The sequence below is a fragment of the Triplophysa dalaica genome, chromosome 23, assembly GCF_015846415.1.
Source record: "Triplophysa dalaica isolate WHDGS20190420 chromosome 23, ASM1584641v1, whole genome shotgun sequence".
Taxonomy (NCBI): Eukaryota; Metazoa; Chordata; class Actinopteri; order Cypriniformes; family Nemacheilidae; genus Triplophysa; species Triplophysa dalaica.
Window position 1 is genome coordinate 10,369,149 of NC_079564.1, and position 21,921 is coordinate 10,391,069.

A 21,921-nucleotide genomic window follows, 5' to 3' on the forward strand; every position below is an offset into this window, starting at 1 on the left:
AGTGACTTTACATTATATCCTTTAACTCTTCTCCTTCAACTGTCAGTTCCATTTAAAAATGCAACGGCTGTTTTTATACATCTAATCAAAATCGCAGAGAAAGGTGAAAGACTCGCCCACTATTTTTCTCATTCAAAATTCCATTTCACTTGGAAATGCATCAAAATACAGAAGAAAAACTGATCGCAACTTCCGTTTCACGGGGACTTTAAGAAACAATTTATGGTACAGTTGAAGTCAGGTTTAAACAACGGGGGAAATTTTGTTAAACTTGAGCCGTTAACACCACTAATGTATTGATTTTAAAGATATCTGTCTTTTCCCATTAAATAAGAGAGGACATCGGATTTCGAATGACTGAAATAGCTCCCCGTATGGGTCGGCGGATTGACCAAAAATCGATTTCACGGAATGAGTCCTTTTATTTCACACTAAAGATATATTTCACGGTAACAATCTCCCATTATAATTCTATATCTTATATCTAATTTTTCTTAGATTTACTTTTTTTATTTATATATTTATTACAGTTCATTTGAATTCTCACCATAGTTATAATGTAGGCAAGTTTATCAAATTAAAAAAAGATATCAAATGAAGTTCTGATAATCAGATTAATTATTCATTTATCTTCTGGCTACATTTTATGTTTCAAAAGAGTATTTGATTTTTTACTTTTGTATATGTACAGTAATTCACATGTTTTTTCATCATAACTCCCAACTTGCAGAGTGCCGAGTTAACCACGCCGACTTATTTACATTCCGCGGAATACACGGAATAGAAAAATCTCATACAGTTGACATTATATTCTGCAGTAACTGTATATTCCGTCATTCTGCCCAGCCCTATCTGCCCATAGGCAACGCAAACATGGCCGCTATGTGGACTTTTTTGCTTACATTATATACAGTGCATACAATAGAGAAGCAGCTTGCGACAAGCAGTCTCATCTTAGTTCCTTTTATGCCGTCTTCTTATAAAAAAAAACTAGAATGATGAATATCTTGAGCCACCTGCATCTGTGGTCCACATCTGTAGTCTTGATATGAGAGCTAAAATGAGTTGAGAAGAAATGGTATCCTCCTCCCCCATCTGTCATTCAGTCCCAAATTCTGTTGCCCCAGAAACCTTTTCACTTTGACATTTCAGCTGAGGCAGAATGTGCAAACACGTAGCACAGATGCATTTGGTTTGTCCCACAGTTTCGTCACAATGTTAATCACATTCTTTCAGAATGCAAAGTCTTAAAATAAAGTTAAGGACTTCTAAACAATGGCATACCGAAAATACCCCTGCTCAATGAGTCATGACATTAGGTGCGAAATGAATAAAAATGCAGGGTAGAAGATATGTTTGTGGCAAGCAAAGAAAGTTTTATAATAAGAGACCCACAAGTTACATTTCCATGGTCAGCTCAAGATTTCTAAGTGCAAGTTAAAGGAATAGGTCACATTCAAAGGGAAGAGAAGATATTGGTGTTTCCCACAGGGTTTTGACAGACTTGTGGAGCTGGTGAGGTCACAAACTAATAAGCATATTTGTGACGTCACCATGTCGTTTTTGAATCGTGTTAGTTTTAACACTTTATATCTGTTTTTCTTCTACTCTGATCTGTATTTTACAACTTAATGCCACCAGCAGTCACTTTAACTGCTGCTAAAATCCAGATTTATAAATGCAAAATCATCGGACAAAATACAGTACAGTATGTTTACATTAAAGAGCAGCTATATGCTGTTTGCCCTTTGTCGACAATGTGTTTCCGTATTATTCATTGATTTTCAATGCAAGTGATAGTTTTATTATAGATCACATATAGTGCAGAGCAGACGATTCGGCGCAAATTAAGAAATATGGCAAATACACTACTACACGGAGCTAACTACAGGCGTGGAAATAAGGCCAGGGGCTCGCACACACATGGAGCTCATCGTAAGAGAGTGAAACTAGAAGAGAAGGACGTGTACGCGGCCACGCACCACTTACAACAAACAAGTCAAGAAAAAGAGAAGATGTTGATGCGTTGTTTATCCACTAGTTAATCGATCACAGATACAGTCATTATCACTGATGGATAAAAAAAAAATGACAAAATGCGATGCCAAATTTACTTACCATTAATATACCTGGGCCGTGTTACAGAACCCATTGGTCCCCACTAACTTGCATTGGTTCTGTATCCATACAATAAAAGTCAATGGGGACCAACTGCTTTTGGTTACCAACATTCTTCAAAATATCTTTTTGTTTTCTGCAGGTGAAACAAAATCACACAGGTTTAAAATGACGACAGGGTGAGTAAATCACGAACAAATTTTCACTATGAATGTGAACTATTCCTTTAATAGTATATCTCTTATACAACTGATGGTATAAATTGTATACTAAAAAAGCCACACACCCGTCATAAGAAACACAAAGTAACTAAAGCAGGCAAAATTTGGCCAAACCTGAAGAGTGGACTTAATTTTCTCACACCAACTCATCTTGACAGTCTTCATAACTCTGTCAATCAACACTACAATAACATTCAATAGTGCCGATACAATAAAGAGGAAATACAAAGGAGGTCTGAACCAAATCTCTTCCCTCATGATAAGAATCTGGCTTACACTGAGACCACCACAAAAGACAGAGGTGAAAAGGACACTGAGTTACATGAGCAAACATCATGAATGACAGCTCACCACTGAACAATCAGACTGGCTCAGTTGTGTACAGTACATTACATTTAACTGTCAGTTGCACTGAAACAAAGCAAACCTCCTAGCATACTTCATTTTGACCAGGCAACATCACATTCTCCCTTCATGTGAAGTCCGCAATTCCAGAATGCACTGCATCAATCAACCAAAAATCATTCTTAAGTCAAGTCTAGCATTCAAAACAGTTTTAGAGTTTTGAACTATGTAGGGCATTTCAATTGAGTCATTATAAGGCTTCATTACAGTAAGGTAGCTGTCTGTTTCAGCAGTAGATGGTTAAATAAATAGGTTTTTGCACATAGACATGGTTTCACAGACCAAACCAAAGCGAGATTTGTGGGTGACGCAAGCCCCCTTGTTTAAGGGTTGAACATACACCATAGGTATAAATAACTAGACGCCGCATTCAAGCACTCCAGGCACGTAGACCTGTCCGCCATCTTGGATTGGTCCACTGATGTCACTCACGGTTGACTAGAATGCCCCAACACTGCCCTGCGCACCCATTTCTATAAAAACCAAATAGATTTAAATTAGCGAGAGATGGGAGAACCTTTTATTGTTGTCGTGTGTTAGTGTAGCAGATATAATGTTTGAATATACACAACAATAAATATGTTTTCATAATCATACAACGACAGTCAGCTTGTCCAGCTCCAACCAATTCCAACCCACACCTGTTTAGAGGTTTCGAGTAATCCTAAAGACCTTGATTAGATCAATCAGGTGTGTTTGATTAAGGTTGGAGGTTGGATTAAGGTTGGAGCTAAACTGTGCAGAGCTGCAACCCTCCAGGAATTGAGTTTGACACTCCTGACTTAGAGTTAATGAACCGGCTCGCACAGTTCCAACATTGTGGATGACCTACGTATAGTGGCCCATAGAAACAGATGCTAATGCGGCATCTCGTTCTTTATATCTATGAGGAACAATATGTAATCTGCAAAGCAAAGGGTCCCACCTTATCTTCTCTTTTCTTCATATTCCGGTTGAACAACACAAAACTCAGGCAATTTAACAGGCAATCTTTCTTTTTGACCTACAGCCCTCTGAAAATGTGTAACTACTAACAGGCGCATTCAAGAAAAACAGTGCTCGCAAACCAAAACAAATAAGATCTACAGCTGCCTTGCCAATGCTGCAACCCTCGCCGCATGAAAGCTTCACCTGACATACAATGCTGCATTCTTAAGGTGCACAACTTCCTCTTTGTATTGTCAAACCGAGGTGAGAGGGTGATAACGTCGATTACCACTTCCTCTGCATTTATGCTGCACCGTTTCAGCCTGCAACCAGGGCCTGACAGCGCTACTGTGATTGCATCACAAGTGACAAGACAGCCGAAGGCGCCCACCCTGAAGATCAAACGCGTTGGGAAGCTTTAGTGTGTCCTCTAAGACCTGAGGGTATGGCAGGGGAGGGATGGGTAATGATGAATGAAAGAAAGCATGACTGATGGTGCTTTAATTACCATGTGTTGTGTGATGGCACATTCCACGGTGTGACACGTTTGCTTTTCCTGCACGTTTTACATGGAGTATATTGGTGTATCGATATAGATACATAATGTGAGGTGTTTTGTCACACAATTCTGTTCATGACTGATTTAACAGGCTCATGTGGGAGACACAGCAGTAGTTGAGGGGCGGCACAGACACGGTGACCCAATGCTTCTGACAAACAACTCAGATCACAGGGCTCTTCTGCCTGCTGGAATGCAATCTGTGCGTTTTCCCATCCAGGTCTGCTTCACGTCTATTGACGCATCAACACACACACTTACACACACTAAAAGAAGAGCAGATGAGGTGGTGGATGCAGTGGAACAAGCCTTTTATCACTATCTTACAAAACAATTGAACAGTGAAAGCCTACACAAGCCTACACTCTTATATTAGTCCTTCAAGACAAATATTCTGCAACGCATAACCTCAAAACATAATGACCTAAATATCCAAATGGTGTCTACAGCCATTATCTTGACAATAAGAATTGTTTGGTATTGTGCTAAACTTTGATAAAAGTAGGTTTAGGACTATTGTAAACTGCAAACTTTGGACAATGTCCAGAGATATGAGAGAATGTGATTAATACCAATTCATCGTCTTTAAAGAAGGCCGGGTATCAGGTACCCCATATCCCCATTAATGATGATGGCTGAATCACATCAGGGCAGCTGAACACACAAACCTGATCATCCAAAGTCATTTATGCGACACTAATGTCGATGTGAGATTTAGAGGTGAAATACCAGCCTGTTGATTTAGGCATAAGACAAGTGAAGTGGGAAGTGTGTGAGAAGAGACAGCCACGTGTCTCTGAAAGGATATACTATAGTTTATTAAAGTGACAGTTCACCCAAAAATGAAAATTCTCTCATTGTTTACTGCCCCCTCAGATTGTTCCAAACCTGTTTCCCACTTACTGCCATAGTAGGGAAAATTAATACTACAGGACTCAATGGGGGATCTGCTCGGTTAATAACATTCTTTTAAATATCTTTCTTTGTGTTTAGCAGAACAAAGAAATGTATATAAGTTAGGAACAATCTGAGGCTGAGTAAATGACAGAATTTTCATTTTAAGCCTCTTGTATTTATAACCTTAATTATATCTGGAAGCCGAGCACTAATAGAGCCATGAAATATTATGAAGTAAACAAAGGTTTTGGCAGCTTTTACATATTTCAATATGGAGTAACTTTGATACCGAGTGTATTGAAGCACGTTCTAACAGCAGGACCCTAATTTAACATCCCATTTCCCCACAAGGCATAATAAAAGTGAGTTAGACTTATAGCTGTTTAACCACAGAACTTACTAGGTAAATATTTGTCCCCGTCTATCTCTTTTGTCTAGTCTAATAATTTTGGTAGAAACAGCCAAAAACCGCCTACTTAGATTGTAAGAGACCCCCCTGGACGACAAAAGTCGAATGGGTCAATTTTTTTTATTGAGATTTATACATCAACTGAAAGCTGACTAAGCCTTCCAGTGATGTACAGTTTATAAGGATAGGACTATATTTGACTGAGATGCATATGGAACCTGAGGGTGTAGCAGGTCGTTGCTCAGAAGAAACAGGTTTGTTTTAACAATCTCTTTTGGTTTACTGCTGTAATGACGTCATAGATAGTAGATGAACCAGAAAGATTAAATTCCAAACTTTACATAGATATCAAACTTGAGTGGATAACTCATAACTCATAAAATATTTGTTTTATAGTTTTGACCCATACAATGTATTTTTGGCCATTGCCGCAACTATACCCATGCAACTTATGACTGGTTATGTGATCCAGGGTCAGATTTGACCGACATGTTGTTTTATGCATCCATGTGCTACATTTGCCATCATTTAGTATCCCAGAACACACTACACTATTACTGTATCACACTATGCCATGCATCTGTTTTGATCTTTCCTTGCGAGTGTGACAAATGCAGCAGAAGAGCTGTGGCAATTTAATAAACATCTTTTCTTGATAGTATTCGAAAGACAGATGTAAACACCAAGAGACCCAGAAAGAAACCCCATAAAATCCAGGCAATCGGATTGGAGCATGTAATATTGTTGGAGCTCTAGTCAACCTGGTTCATAATATGCATCAGATCGAACTTCAACAGTCAATGGACAGCCTCCAAAAATGCTCAATTTCATCCTCCATATGTAAACCACACATACACCACATCTGGACAGCCAGGACCTTTAAAAAGAGACATCAAGTGAAATCCAGCGTTTTGTATTTCAAATAGCAGTCCCATGAGTTCCGACACAATATGACTCAGAAGAGGGAAACATTGCAGTAAAGTGAAGTGTATTTTGAGACAGGGTAAGTGAAAGAAAGTCAATATGAGAACAGAACACCTGTTTCTATGGCCTATTTACAGATTCAGGTCAAAATGCTCAAATATTTCAGTTTCAAAGTCTTTCCCTCTCAAACATGCAGGTGTTTAAAGGTGAGATGTGTCATTTCCAGGGTAATTTTGGACGTGCCCTGGAAAAAACACATAAGACTAAAAGTAAAGTACGTTTATGTCTTTGAAACAGTTATGTTTTTTTTAAACACGCGAGGGGTCAAAATTCCCGGGGGCACATTCGTGCGAGTTGCCCCGCAAAATATTTATTTGAACATTTAATGTGATTTATGAGTGGTGAATGATGCAGTTGTGATAAGTGAAGGAAAGAGCAAGCAGAGAGCTTGTGCACTCCCTCTGTCTCCAAACTAAAGTGTGCGTTTGACTTCATTTGGTGTTGCGCAGACCGAAAGGCATAAAAGCATTGCGGGACAGACTCTTCTCCATATGCTTTTAAAACGCTCTGACGGAACATTGATGTCATGTTTTCGATCGTTCTGCACGGCAAGGTTTCTTAACTATCTCTCTCCCTCACCCATTTATTAAAAGCAAGGTCGGAAGACAGAATCCACATTTCACGATAATGCAACATGGACACAAATCTCTATGGGGATTCATTTATGGAATAATTACTTACCAGGGAACACCTGTTTTTTTAATAAAGTCTGAACAAGTTATCGGAGGCTTGGTGCTGGGGACGATAACGTCAAATGTAGGACAAGGCTTGATTTTCTTCATCAGAAACTGGTTGAAAAGTGGTTGCTCCATACTAGAATAAAACCAAACTTAAAAGTGACTTGGAATATACCTACATTGAATAAAACGAAACTGAAACACGATGAGGAAACAAAACTAAACAGACTCTTTCTATCTTGGTTAAAGCAAGCCACAATAGACTAGATACTTAGCAAATTAATTTCCAAATACAGAAGTGAAAACTGCATTCATTGGAACCATAACACTTTTTCTCCCTCAATCCTTATTCAAAATGTCTTGAAAAACAAACTCAAATCCATTAAAACTGTGTCAGTTGCTGCTTTGCAATCGTAAGCGTGACGGATACAATATGGTCAGAGACCTGCTGTTGGTCAGCTTTACAACTGTCTACTGATGAATATAATTTATCCCCTTTGACTTGACTGTGTTTGCTTGAGTAAGCCCATATAAAACCACTCAACCAAACATCATTAATGAAAAATGGAGAACAGAAACATGTGTTGGGTAATTGAGGGTATATTTGAGTTTTAAAGCAATTTCCTCAAACAGTCCTCTATTCTTTTAAGTTTATTTGCGCTGTTTTTTTTTTTATTTAAGTCCAGAAACATTCAAGAACAAAACCGCAGATGTGAATGATATGAAAGGGCAATAGACAATCTCCACACATTTAACACTGGAGGCAATAGAGTTACCTTCAGCTAATCACATATTTAAAAACTACAATACAAATTTCTCACTGTAAATGTAATCAGAAGTTGTTGAAATTTAAATGAAACTTACATTTCTAAAAAACTATGCTCCAACAGGCATTTCGCCCGCCATTTTATTTTTTTCGAGCTTGAGCCTTCTCTACCAATCACGTTCCTCGAATGTTGTTAAGGTCTTAGTCATTGGTTGGCTGTGAAAAAGGAGCTTGACGTGGGATGTTATTCCAGGAAAGTGGAACTTTTTTAAACCTCAAAATTTTGTGTCACAAGTCAGACTTTCTAACCATTAGGCCACAACTGCCCCGACGGGAGCAGACCAGAAACCACATTATCGGCTATTCATTTTTAAATATGTGCCATTACGCCTGTGGACACATTTTATGATAAAAAATGAATAATACCAATAACATAATCAATAAGAAGTAAATGGAATACCACAATACAATGTAAATATTACAGTATAAGAATCTGTTCCATGGTATATAATCCTAAACAAAGTCCTAAAAAACTGTAAACTCATATTTTAGCCCAAGCACAGTCCCAGCTAACTTGAAAGCCCTTAAGATCCAGTAATGTAATAATACAGTAGCGTTTGGCTGACTGCACTGACAAATGCAATGAAAGAGAGACACGTGCCGTGCAGCAAATCAATGCCACGTCACTGCGAACGGCAGGTGCTACTTTGAGAGCAGGGGTCACGAGGGCTGAATGAGCCCACTGTACTTCCAAATGCACGCAGGGTGAAGAAAGAGAAATGAGTCTCCGCAGACCACAGATATACAGTCCAATTTCTATGAATCCCACTCATGGGGTGACTCTCTTCTGAGGCAGGAAATGACAAAATATAAATAGCTGCTTTCACCAGTTCCCCCAAACTTTTCTCCTTAATCCAGGGCCCCTCAGCTCGGTGGGATCCGGGGCCTCACACAAAATGTCTCCAAGTCATTCATTTGAGTTTACTCTCATGCTCTTTTTCTTTTTAAACTTAATGAGAGGCTGCGGAGAGACCTGTCAGTGTTACAATAATTACAGAAACTACACTATTCACCAGCTGCAAACAGCCCCAGGCCCCAAACATTCATACACACGTGTAACTGTGAGGTCATGGAAAAAAAAACTGAGAAACTGTTTGGCTACTTTATCACAGCCGGCTTCCAGACAGTGAATGCTGGGTTTCTTTAATAAGAAGACAGTGGAGAATCAAATAACAGTAGTTATGACTGCTCATCCCTGTAATTCACATAATGTACGGGCCTTACCCTAACCCCATGCAAACAGATAAACAAAAAACACGTCAATGTGCAGCACAGACGGTGGAATAATAACATCTCAGTGACAGAACAGATCAGGCTGGACGTATAATGTATGATACAGCCATTTTAGGGAGGAACCAGGCAGCATGTATTGTAGTTTGACAGGAGGTGTCATGTGCGGATTTCTTCAGGGCAATGCACCACACCCCATGACAGGCCGCAGACAAAGAACATGTTCAATTCAGAAGATAACATATCCTGCCACAAATAATATACAAAATTACTTCTGAAGCTAAATGTTACTAGTGCATTACTGCATAAAAGTCACTGCCACAATCCTAGAATGTTGTGGGTTGTTGTCAAGGCATTGTAATGCCACTGATTCCTATGGTATGCAGCATTTTCTAACAGTGTTGCTATGAGGTTGCTAGGGTCTTCCGGATGCCGGCAAGGTTGCTTACTCACCCAAATCAAAAGATATCACCAACAAGTTTCTATGATATTCTGATATGTAGATATGGTCTATGGCAGTGGTTTTCAAACTGGGGGGAACAGGTTGCAATGGGTCCTCTTTTCAGAGAAAGTCTGCTGAAAATGATCATTGTTTCATTTCTAAGTTTTTATTAGAGATGTTCCAATGCTAGGTATGAGCACGAGTACTCGGACGCGACATCAACGATCGATGATGAAAACGAATATCGTTTGGGTGTATAATTTTTTTTTTAAATAGAACTATTTTCTTTCTTTCCGATTGGTTATTCTGGCATTTTCCAGAGTCAAGTCCAGAGCGATAATACAGTCAAGCGCAAAATTCTGCAGCTCCAAGCAGAATACAAAACATTCTACTACAAGTTTGATTCGTTATCATTTTACACTCTATCTACATCTGTCAACACATTTGATAAGACAATAGAGAGACAGCGGTGAAAGTGCTAAAACCTTATAGCACCTGTCAGTTTGATCTCTAGACATCAGTCCGTCAAGCTTTTTACTCTGACTGCATGTTTAGGCATATAATTAAACTCATTCTTTATACATACTGTCTGTTTTTTTTTATAATGCACATATAATGTAGCCTAGAAGGCTCACAGTAATGGACTTAATCTGTTGATATATTCAGCACATGTTCTGTAATATAACTATGGTGAGCAAAGTTGTAGCTGGAGGGTAAACAAGGTAAACATCTTTCACTGTTGGTTTCCATGCTCATTTCACATTCATTTAAAACTTTAATTGTGAATTTGTTGTGAAATTGTTTTTAATTATTTAATAAATGTTATGTAATTGAATATATTGATTTTTAATGTCAACCACTGTGTTTTGTGGCTCTTTCTTAAAAGTTAGGATTTATGCACCGGTAACCCAACCCTAATCCATTTGGCAACGAATTTCAGTTTCTTCCTCCGCACCAGTATATTTGGACCCAAAATGTCAGGTGAGACCACTACTATTAGACGGACAAGTCAGACGAGCATAAGAAACTTTAACGTCAGACACTGATAGACAGAAATGCGACAGGGCAGAGATGGCACACGCTTCACCTCACGCTGATATTTCCTATAAATCGGAAATGAACTATTCGATCAAATACGTATTATTTAGTAAACTGAGTTTCACTTAAATAAAAAAACTATAACAGATTCGATACAAGAAAAAACGTGTTTTGTTTTGGCTTTTGGAGCAAGGGCGCCGCCATCTTGCCAATACACAACAAACCAGTGTAGCCAAGTGTAGCCAATTATTTAAATCTGAAACAAACACGTTGTCATATCATATTTACTATTAATCTAACAGGGTTGAAATGTTTCTTTACACATAAAAAATGTTTTACATTCCTTTTAGAACGGGGGTCCCTCACAAAAATATGAATCTTACTTTGGTCCTACTTTGAATCTAACCCCTGGTCAATGGTATTTCTTTAGTCTAACATGAATGTGAAGACAAGCTACCAACCTTGCATTTGACAAACCCCTAAATTATACAAATAAAAGTATACAAATCCAGATGGTATCTCATGCCACTTTGATGTTGGTGACACACGTGTGCGTTTGCTGAGAAAACTCACACAATCTGAACAAAGCTAAAGAAGCTCCATTTCAACATTCTTTCAACTTGATAGTAACCTACATCTAAATGTGAACCCACAATGAAAAAACAGGAGGAAGCATTTGATTCAATAAAAACAGAATATCTATGAAACACTGCTTGATCACACAATACAACACAGAGATGTGTAACGTTAACCAGTGGGTTTTCTTGATACCTGGTGGGTGATTGATAAACATGGACTGAATAAAACTGAAAAGAAAAGGACTGAATTATCTTAAAACAGATGCCAATATAAAAAGATTGTTTTATTATGAGACAGTAAAAATCACATTTAAGTCAAGCAAACGCGAAAAAACTACTCTTCTGTCACTAGTTTATTTCAATACAGTGTTAAATAACTCAATAATGAATTTATCCCAGCATTCAAAGCATTATAAATAAAGAATTGAATATATTATAGAGTGGCTTTCTATATGTCATTACTTTCAACGAACTATATTGCGAAAAAATGTAAAGTATGAATTACATATGCTAATTTCTCCTACAATCACAGCAGAGTTAGGCCTGATCACAATCTTTACACAAACCCCTTCACAACTATTACAACAATTACATTTTCTCACCTACTACACAATTCTGAAACATTTTCCATCCTCAAACGAGTTGATTAATGTGCTGAGGATGATGATAACGATGATTTCTAACCAGTTAACGTTAGCCCTCTGATCCATTGCTTTAGCTGTGTACGCTACAATCAAACCTTAACTCACAAAATTAGAAATATTTTCCATCTTACCCTTGAATGATCCGATCCGCAGCTTTGTCTTCTGTTCTTTTGTTGTGTATGCAGTACACACTCGATGATGAAAAGTATATAGATTACATAGGTTTTTTTCCCTCAGCTACATATTCGCTGTGATGATTTCAAGGGAAGGGCTTTCCAACGTATCCAGCGTGAGAACTGCGCTTCTACCCAACTCACTACAGCACAATCTAACTTGCTACAAGAGGCGGGGCTGCGAAGAGTTTTCCCGTTTACCCATTGGCTATCGAAGGGCAATCTCTTTTTTCATTGGTGGCTGGACACGTCTATCAAACAAACACACTGCGGTTGACCCAAACGACGTCTCATACTGTACTGGACAATGTGAAGTTTTGGGAATAGTTCAGGTAAAATATAATTTGATTTTAATTAAAAAATAAAACATTTGTTAAACAATATATATATAAACTAAATATATGTAAATAGTTGTAATATGTTTAGAGAAGGGATATATTTATGTTAGGTAAAAATAATAAAAGGCTATTATATACATATATCAATCATCATAATAATGCATCAGTTTTCAATACTTTTCTGACATTTTATGTTTGACATCAAATTTGTCTATAGATTAAATTGTAATAATATGGTTGGTTGGCCTTAGATAAGCTTTCCTGTTACATAACCAAAAGCCAATGCTGTAAAAGAAAAAAGCTTCTCTACAAAGCACATTTATACAAAAGGTCAGATTTAATTGTTTCTTTGGAAAAATATCAAATAAGCTGGCATCCTCTGCCATTCTGTCATTACAATATACTGTAGCAACAAAAGGGCATGTCAAATATGTGTATTATTTGTTTCGTATTAATTCACATAAGAAATCTAATAAGAATCAACTAAACTAAATATAACAAGTTCAAATAAGGATTTCTAATTTCATATATGTAAAATAAATTAAGATCGCATGTTGTGTTTTGTGCCTGACATTATCTTCGAATAGACTAAGAAGAGTGAATTTTATGACCACATTGAAAGTCCCTCACACTTGGCTGATAGAGCCATTAGAGGGGCAAATAACACACCGCAGGATGCAATCTGTTTCCTGTACCAACAGATGGACTTTACTGTACGTGTCCGACACCCCTCCTGTCCTTAATCTCAGAACTTCGTAACATTCTATACCCAAAGAGAGCTGCAGCTAATTCACATCTCTTGAATTACAGCAAGAAGAGAGCAGAGGCACTATCTCGTATTTAAACATGTAAAAGTATAATCAATCAATAGGTGCGTATCATACAGAGGAACAAAGCAAAAGATCATTGTTAAAGTTCTTTGTTTTATCTTATTTTTCTATAAATAATCAAACCTGGATTCTTCGGACATTCTTCCTAAATACAATGAGACCTGATAACAGGTGCATAATACATCTACAGTACTAGTTTGGCATCAGTCTAAAGATGGCAATTCATGAGATTCTATTTGAGACGAATCCTTATATTTTTTTATATTTTGCTCAAAAGTGTAATTTTAGGTTCACATGTGATTCCCGGTAGAACAACGTATTTTACATTACAAATACATCTATTTTTAATATATATATATATATATATATATATATATATATATACATATTAAAAATATATATGCCATAGATATATATATATATATGCATAATGTTTACTTTAATTAACTATATAACTTTAATGGCATCAGTAATTATGCCATTTTATGGCTTTATAAGATCCGGAACATTCAGGCTATGATATGCAAGTTAAAAATACACTAACACTTTTTTGTTGTAAATTTAGGAAAAAGAGTTTCTTTTGTATTATGATGGAAAGAAACATGAGTTTGGAATGACATGAGGGTAAATAAACAATAAATTTTCATGTTTGGGTGAACCGTTTCTTTAGGGAAAAGTATTTCCAACACCTCTAAACTGCCACCTTGTGGAACACTAGAGAAATATCATGAGCTTGCCATTTAAACTATTTATTACAAAAATATCTCCCGGCATGGCCAACAAGCCAAACAGCATTTCTGTTATGACTGTAGTATGCCTGACTCCTGAGGGACAAAATAATTGAATTGATCTTAAATTTCACCTTTATGGCAGATGCAAGAGAAATACAGTGAAACATTTCCTTTAAATGAGCCAGAGTAAACAAAAGAAGCCCAGCTCAGGTTATTTACAGTCAGACTAGTTTCCTGTGACATCCTGCCAGACCATTAACATGATGACTGCCATATTTTCAGTTTATGGGCATTTTAAAGCCTGCATATAGACAGCACTGAGTGTAGCGATGGCAGGTATATCAGAGAGCGAATGGGTTTATGACATGCCTGATTTACCCTTTACCCAACCCATTGTCCCTCAGCCATACAAAATATCAGTTAGTGATTAAAATCATAGTGAAATTAATGTTTAAAATCAAACTTTGATGCTTGTTTTGTCTAAATAAGATCTTGTGACATAAGTTTGGAGTTCACAGACAGGTCACAAATGATTACTGAAAATCTTTAATATTGAAGTGCCCTTGAGCAAGGCACCTTACCCCTGTTTGCTCTGCAGTGATAGCTGCCCACTGCACCCTACTTGTAAGTCACTTTGGATAGAAGCGTATGTCAAATGAATAAATGTAAATGTAATATCTTTATTATGTAGGAAATGATTTATTAAAGCAATATGGCACTCAAAGATATACAGTACTGTATGGTGAATGAAGGGTTTGCATTGTTTCAGGTGAAATAGTGCTCAAAAATACACATGAATTTAAAGTGATCTATTTTCATGCACTAATTTTTAATTCATATACTGTACAAAAATGAGTCTTTAGTACTTTTTAAGGTAACATTTAAATCTAAGTGTTTTTTATGGGAGAACCAGAGATAATATGTTTAGTACATTAAAGTACAAACTTAATATGTGAAAATAGAGCACTAAGCCCCGGTTTCACAGACGGAGTTTAGGCTAGTCCGAGACTAAAAGGAATTTTGAGCTGTCTTAACTGAAAATACCTTGCCATGACATATCTTAAAATATGTCAGTGCCATTGTTTTGTCTCAAGATGCACATCAGTTGCAACATGTTGTTTCTAAGGCATTTTAATAAAAGCGTTTTTTATTAAGGCATAGTCCTGACTTAGTTAAGCCTTGTCTATGAAACGGGGGCTAAATGTACTAAGTATAATTAAAAATAGTGTATTTTTGTGCAATTTTAACATGGAGCTGTTCTATGATGTCAATTTAAGGATGTTAGAATTCAAATGAGAAACTTTGTCTTAATCTTTACACTGAGTTACGTGGCCTCTAAACAAAAATAAGTGTTTTTTTCCCATTATACATAATTTGTGGTAGTTTTGTAGTTTTTTTTATAATTCGTCTTTTTAAATTTGTTGAGATAAAAAGACAGTAATGCCTAATTTCAAGCATATATTTTCATCAACAAGACAGTATTGATTACCTTCACATACTGATTGAGGAAAATCAATACAGGTTGATTTAAAGGTTAACATTTTCCAAGAGGTTTTTGTTCACTTTAGATATATAAACCTAAATTAATCTAAAGTCTATGTATTTTAATGTATTGATAAATCTGATTTTAAAAGGTGGGACCCTGGCTTGTTGACAGCTAATAAAATTAAGCATTTTATTGTGTATCATTAGGATTGCAATGAAATGGCTCATAGTGAAATAAACATGATTTTGCGTGGCATAATATAATACATAGAAAATCATACAGTTGAAGATTTTATTTTTAACGACATTTAATTTGGTGCAATATGCAGTTTGGAACTGTGCTGGTACCCAGTTTACAACCACTGGGTGATATTCACAACAGTAATAAACATAAAAATGCATAAAAGTTGAGATACAGCTGAACCTGTCACGCTACAATGTGATATCTGATCATGCTGTTTATAGATCTAGTTTTATTTGCTCTATATTGCATCATATTCTTGCACCAGACAAACCGAAGCCATCCGAGGAGGCACTATAGATCATTGTTTTTTATTTTCACACATCAACAGTTAGCAAAGACATAACACCAATGGCAAAAATAAATGTCAAAGATCCAGACATTCAATGATTGCACATTTGTAGGAGAAGAGGGCTCGTAAACACTGCACACTGCACACACACACATACACACCTATATATGGCCCCTCATGCACTCAAGTACACAAATGATGATGAGCTCATTTGATCGGCGAGTCCAAGATCTCCTGGTAATCCTGTCGAATTACCCTGCCCACCCGGTAGAGCTTGAGACCCGTCAGAACGAACACGCTGACCATGATGACCAAAGCCCCGAAGACGTCATACACGGACGGGATCATTCGCAGAACAATGAGTTGAAGAAACATGGCAACCACGATTTCCAGATGCTGGACGGTGCTGACCAGAGCGGGGTGGAACTTGTTGAGGGCGTAGTAGATACCCAAAAACGCCACGGTGGAGCAGATGCAGATTCCGATGAGGTAGCCCCAAGTCTCGGTGTCCAATGGGATGATGGGTTCTTGCATGATAAACATGGTCGATGCCCCCCACACGGTGCCCGTCCAGCCGAACGTGAAGAGCGCCGCCCACATGCTGACGCGCTCTTTGATGGCACGGTACACTATCATGGACAGAGCGGCGGTGAGCCCCGCCATCACAGTCATGGTATAACCGAATGCTTCTTTCCAGAAACCCAGAGGAGACTTGTCTTCGTTGGCGATGTTGGGGATCATGACCAGGCATAGACCAAAAAGACTACCTACGACAGTCACTACGTCAGTGTAACCGAGACGTTCGTCTAGGAGGAGAAAGGCCAAGACGGCGCTGAAAACCGTGGTGGTCGCCCGCCACATGATAGTGCCGTTGCTAGGTGGAACGATGGCGAAGGACGTGTAGGCGCAGGTAATCGAGATGACGTTGCACACCCCATAAAAGAACAAACGTAGCCGATAGCCTTTGGGCCCGAAGGGGGCCTCTTTTTTGTAGAGGACCACCAGTATGGACATAACTTGGATCACAGAGCGGATGAAGATGAGCTCTAAGGATGGCACTTTGGAGCGATCCGCCGCGAGCCTTGTGATGAGGGCCACGCAGCCATGCGCTATGGCAGCCCCAAAGAGGGCGCCCCAGGTGACGCGCGAGGCCAGAACGGAGGCCTCGCCGAAACTCGCGAGCTGACCGCCCACACCTTTGTCTTTCTGCTCGGGCCTGGGACGGGTATCCATTGTGCCGAATATAGTCCTGCCATGGCCGCTCTCTGACACCAGTCTCTTACTGGGGTTACTGTCCATGAACGCACTGAAGTCCTCAAAAGACGGGGCATCGTCATAGCCCTCATCGCCAGGTTGGGGAAAATGTGTGGCATATTTCACCGTGACTGTGTTGGGGTGAATTTTCACCCTCTTTTTTGAGCCATTCGGAATTGTAGGGGATGGATCCATTTTCTTCAGGTGCAGAAGAACTGTGGAACATGAACATCAGATGATTAACTGGTGTAAAGACTTAAGATATTTTTCAAGCCTCATGTTGTTTAAACCTGTATATGACTTTTTTTCAGTAGAAAACAAGAGAAGATATTTTGAGAAATGTCTAGGCGGTTTTGTGTTCAAACGATGGAAGTCAACCTTGTTTGGTTAGCCACGTTCTTTAAAATATCTTCTTTTTTGTTCTGCAGCAGATGTTACACTACATTTTCAAGATGCACTGACAGTCAGTACAATTTTACCATGATGGTACCCTTAAGAGTACTTTTTGTACCTTAAATGTTTTATGATTTTAGATAGCTACAGAGGTATACCCTAAAGACCTGTACCTTTAAAATGACAGTTAAATGTTAGGAAAATATTTTACTGTACCTTCAGGTAAATAGAAGGTCCCAAAAAGGTACACTATCTTATGTTTTGTACCTGTAAAGGTACAAAAAGGTATCTTAAGGGTTCCACCCAAGTTACAGCTATGTGTAGACAGTACACTTTGTACCATTTTCCCATTTTCCCGATGGTATGCTAAGTGTCACACAGCATCCCTCCCTACTTCGTAAGGAAAACCAAGAAAGTGATGTTAATGTAGAATAATAAAAATGCATAGGACCATTTTGGATCCATCTAAGCACAACGTGGCTGTATTTAACAGTAAACAAAAGAAGCATATTTTATGCCAACTCAATCTTGCATGAGAGTTTCACATAAATGCAGATGAAAATCTTACATAATTCATAGCTCGCTGCTTCAGTTGTCTTCTGTCTCACTGCTTTCCATGTCTATGTTTCTCTCTCTCCCTCTCTCTCAGCCCCATGTGTAAAGAAATTTCTATATTAAGTGCTGTAAGCGCCTGCTCAGATAAGCAGAGTTTGATTCGGTATGATGGGTAAGGAATTATGTAACTGGGAAGGAAAATTGAGTAGCGAAATGGTTGCATTTGGATAACAAAATAATTTATTCTGAATGCAAAAATTGTGGAATGATAAACAAAGTAGAAACCAGCCTTAAAGATTAAGATTTTACTTATTTATTTTTAATAAATGAAATGCATCATAGACTATAAAACAATCATCAATCTTTTATATTTTAGGATTTCGAGTGTATCACACAATTAACAAAACCCAATGTGATTTTTTCACCCGATGGTAAGCAAATGTTATAAATCACCACTAACCAACAGCCCCACCAGGGGGCAACAATATCGTCCTGATGAGCTTTCACCTATTATGATTTAACCTCATAACTCATAAAAACGTCATAAAGCCCTTCTAAATGATATCAGCATATGGCACACCGTAAAGCTGGAGACAGGGGAATTTTTTTAGGAGAAATATGATTTTTTTAACAACCAGCCTTTTTTTAACCACCAGCCGTTTTAACCTTTTCTGTTATAAACCTGATTCACAAATTATTTCTATGTAGCCTACTTATCATATTGAATGCAACAATAGGGAAAAATAAATCGAGAAATATATGTTTGGACTGCACAAAGACGTGCAAAATTGATTACGAATAGAAAATGCTTTTCTAGACAGTTATGCATTTATGCATGTACAAATCATCTCTCGTACGTTTTTGTCCGTTTATGTTGCATTGATTTGCATGCAATTTCGTGCAATTTCACTTGTTTCCAAATTTGCACCTTGCAAACCCCATTACTTATTTAAAATGGTTATTTTGTATAATTTCGACATTTCTCAATCATATAAAAAGACTGTTGCGCAAAAATAACACGCGGCATTAAACACGCGGCATATTTATAATTTTTAATCCAATATCTCGAGCGCAAAACGCGCATTCATATTGCACATTAAATGAATGAAATCAAGCTCTTTGCACTCACCGCGCTTTTATCCAAGACAGGATCCAGCAGGCTCAAAATCTCTTAAGAATGGAACACAATGTGTTTTATTTCACCGAGTTCAAGATATGGAGAATTGCGCCTGCCATGTCTCCATCCTCTCCTTCAGGGACGCGCGGGAAGTGTCCAAGGTACGCGCATTATCCACGCGATGTTCCCCGCGCCTCCCGATGCTCGTGTTTCTGCTGGGGTGCAAGAGAGAGCCAGATACCTAGACAAACCCTCTCATTCCGTTCCGCAAGAGTGAGGGTGGGGTAGACCATGTGAATATTGCTGGAACCTAACATCATCATATACGCATGCTGAGTTGAAAAATGGTCACTACCCTTAGAGAAAGTGGCCTAACTGTGGTTTCATTATAGTAGAAGTGTAGTAACCATGTGTTTTAGTAGATTGATTGACGTATTTCCATTTCCATTTTGTTCACAACAAATGCTATAGTGAATCTATTTGTTGTGGTCATAGTGAATATGTGCTTACTATGGTTTTACTACAAAGAAAACACAAAAACTATGGGTCCTCTAGTTAAACACAGACTGGCTGACAAAATATGGCTTGAGTTGATGCGTGACTTTTTAAAGGCAGTTTGTTCCAAACCCAAATTAACACTTATTTGTACATTAAATATAACAAGTCTCTCTCTCTCTCTCTCTTCGGGATAGCCCAACTAAATTTTAAGTGTAATTAATGACACTGAGATAGAGAATGAAGCTCAAAATAGACTGATGATGTAAACTTTTCACATGGGACACCAACTCCTGCAGTCTGCTTTCCCAGACACAGCAGTCAGCTGCATTGATCATTCTTGTGGGATGTAATTCAGAACTCCCGCCATTTCATATCAATCACAACACAAAGCCTCTACTCAGCATTTCCTACATTTATTTATTATCATTGGTTCCCAGGTACGATTGAGTAGAGTGATGAATCGCCCTAATTTATTGATTAACATTGATTTATAGTTCGGGAGGGGCAGGTGCTGTCCTCATCTGCATCATACACATTCACTCTGTTGGGCTTGTAACATAAAGCTGATACTATTACATATTGTTCAAGATATATATTTTAAGATAATTTAAGATTTATCCAAAGTGAATTGAAGCTATGTTTCGATTGAAGCCATTATTTTATTGCTCTATACCTGAGCCATGTAAATCATACATCTTTAGAAAGATAAGGGAACATTTAAAAGCCTTGATCACATATAGTATTTCATTCACTAGGGTTGATTGAAATAATGTTCAATGGTTTGCATGCACTGCAATGGTTTTGGAAAAGAAAATGGCTACAGTCACTTGGGAAATCTAATCCAGGACAATAACTACAAGATGTATATATGCTGTAACTCTCATTTGTGTAAGTGTGTTACTGTCAAAAGTGAATGAACAGAGATGAGCATTGCTATACTTTTGTATTCAGCCACACAAATAGGCTGCCATTTGAGCTTTATATTAAACACCAGCTAAGACATATTTGTATTGAAACCATAATATAATACATATACAATACATAATACAATTTTCTAATCTTGACTGTACAGTTTAATATAAAACAAAATGGCTGGGTTGTCTTTTGTTCAGTAATATGGGATGAGCTGGATAGAGGCTGTGTTCAGCACTTTGAAAATAACAAGAGACTGCTGACCTAATATATCCACACAAGATCAAAGATATGCCATTTGTGAATGCTGTGCTGCGAGTATTAGAGATTTGCAATATTATGATTCTGTTCCATGTTTAGAAAACCTGTCTTACAGCTCTTGCAAACTGTGAGTTATGTCACAGCTTTCAGTTATTTCAGGATTTTCAGAGATGAGGAACAGGCTAAATAGCTTTAAGAGCATTTCTAAATAGGTGCATTCTGATCATCAATTAAAGTCTATGATATTCTGGCCATGTCAAAATTGTTAAAAACTTAAATTTTGATTTTTAAAGTCAGCTAATTCAAGTCAGACTTCTATTTTGAAAAATTCATTTGCGACAAAACGTGAATGAAAAGCTGTTAATATCTGTACATTAATATTGTATATTTAAATGTCAAATTCATCTAAAACAATTCCCTTACATAATCGTTTTTTACTTGAATAAAATCTGCCACAATTTTGATAAAACTGAATCAATGTTTAAAGAACGGAATGAGCTCCAGCCAAGAGAAGCCAAATGCAGACAGACTAATCATATTGTTGTTAAGATGCTCTTATATTGTTTAATCATATATACAAAAAGAACAGAGAGTCTATGAAATTGAATTTGGACTGAAGATTAAGTCAGACCAAGTTAGACCAAAAATATGTGTTGACGTCAGTCAGCTGAAAATGCTTTTGACATTCAAAACATGCTTTCCTGGTCTGGAGAAGAACATAATTTATTTGCTCTTTTTATTGCCACTTATTTATTTCTGAGGATGAACCGAGCATGTAAAAAAACTAACAAAAATCAGAAAAGAGCATTTATATCCCCCATCTGACGACTGGGAGGTCTGTCTGCATCTCTTTTGGAGCAATATGCTGTCCATATGATTGTCTATA

General features: G+C 37.6%; 2 protein-coding genes across 2 annotated transcripts in view; both read right to left on the reverse strand.

The window, feature by feature from the left end:
• The window catches only part of nck1b (NCK adaptor protein 1b), a 38,518-nt gene extending 26,289 nt beyond the window's left edge, over positions 1-12,229 (reverse strand). Inside the window, exon 1 of the mRNA XM_056738528.1 lies at positions 12,087-12,229. The gene's annotated coding sequence lies outside the window, so the exon portion shown is untranslated. The remainder of the gene's footprint in view (positions 1-12,086) is intronic.
• Positions 12,230-16,045: 3,816 nt separating this feature from the next.
• On the reverse strand, positions 16,046-19,659 carry slc35g2b (solute carrier family 35 member G2b). The gene is made up of 2 exons (XM_056737776.1): positions 19,377-19,659; positions 16,046-17,514 (listed from the first exon to the last, which is right to left on the reverse strand). Exon 2 carries the CDS (start codon positions 17,492-17,494, stop codon positions 16,253-16,255), a length of 1,242 nt encoding a protein of 413 aa, XP_056593754.1. The 5' UTR covers positions 17,495-17,514; positions 19,377-19,659; the 3' UTR covers positions 16,046-16,252.
• Between the last annotated feature and the right edge of the window lie 2,262 nt (positions 19,660-21,921).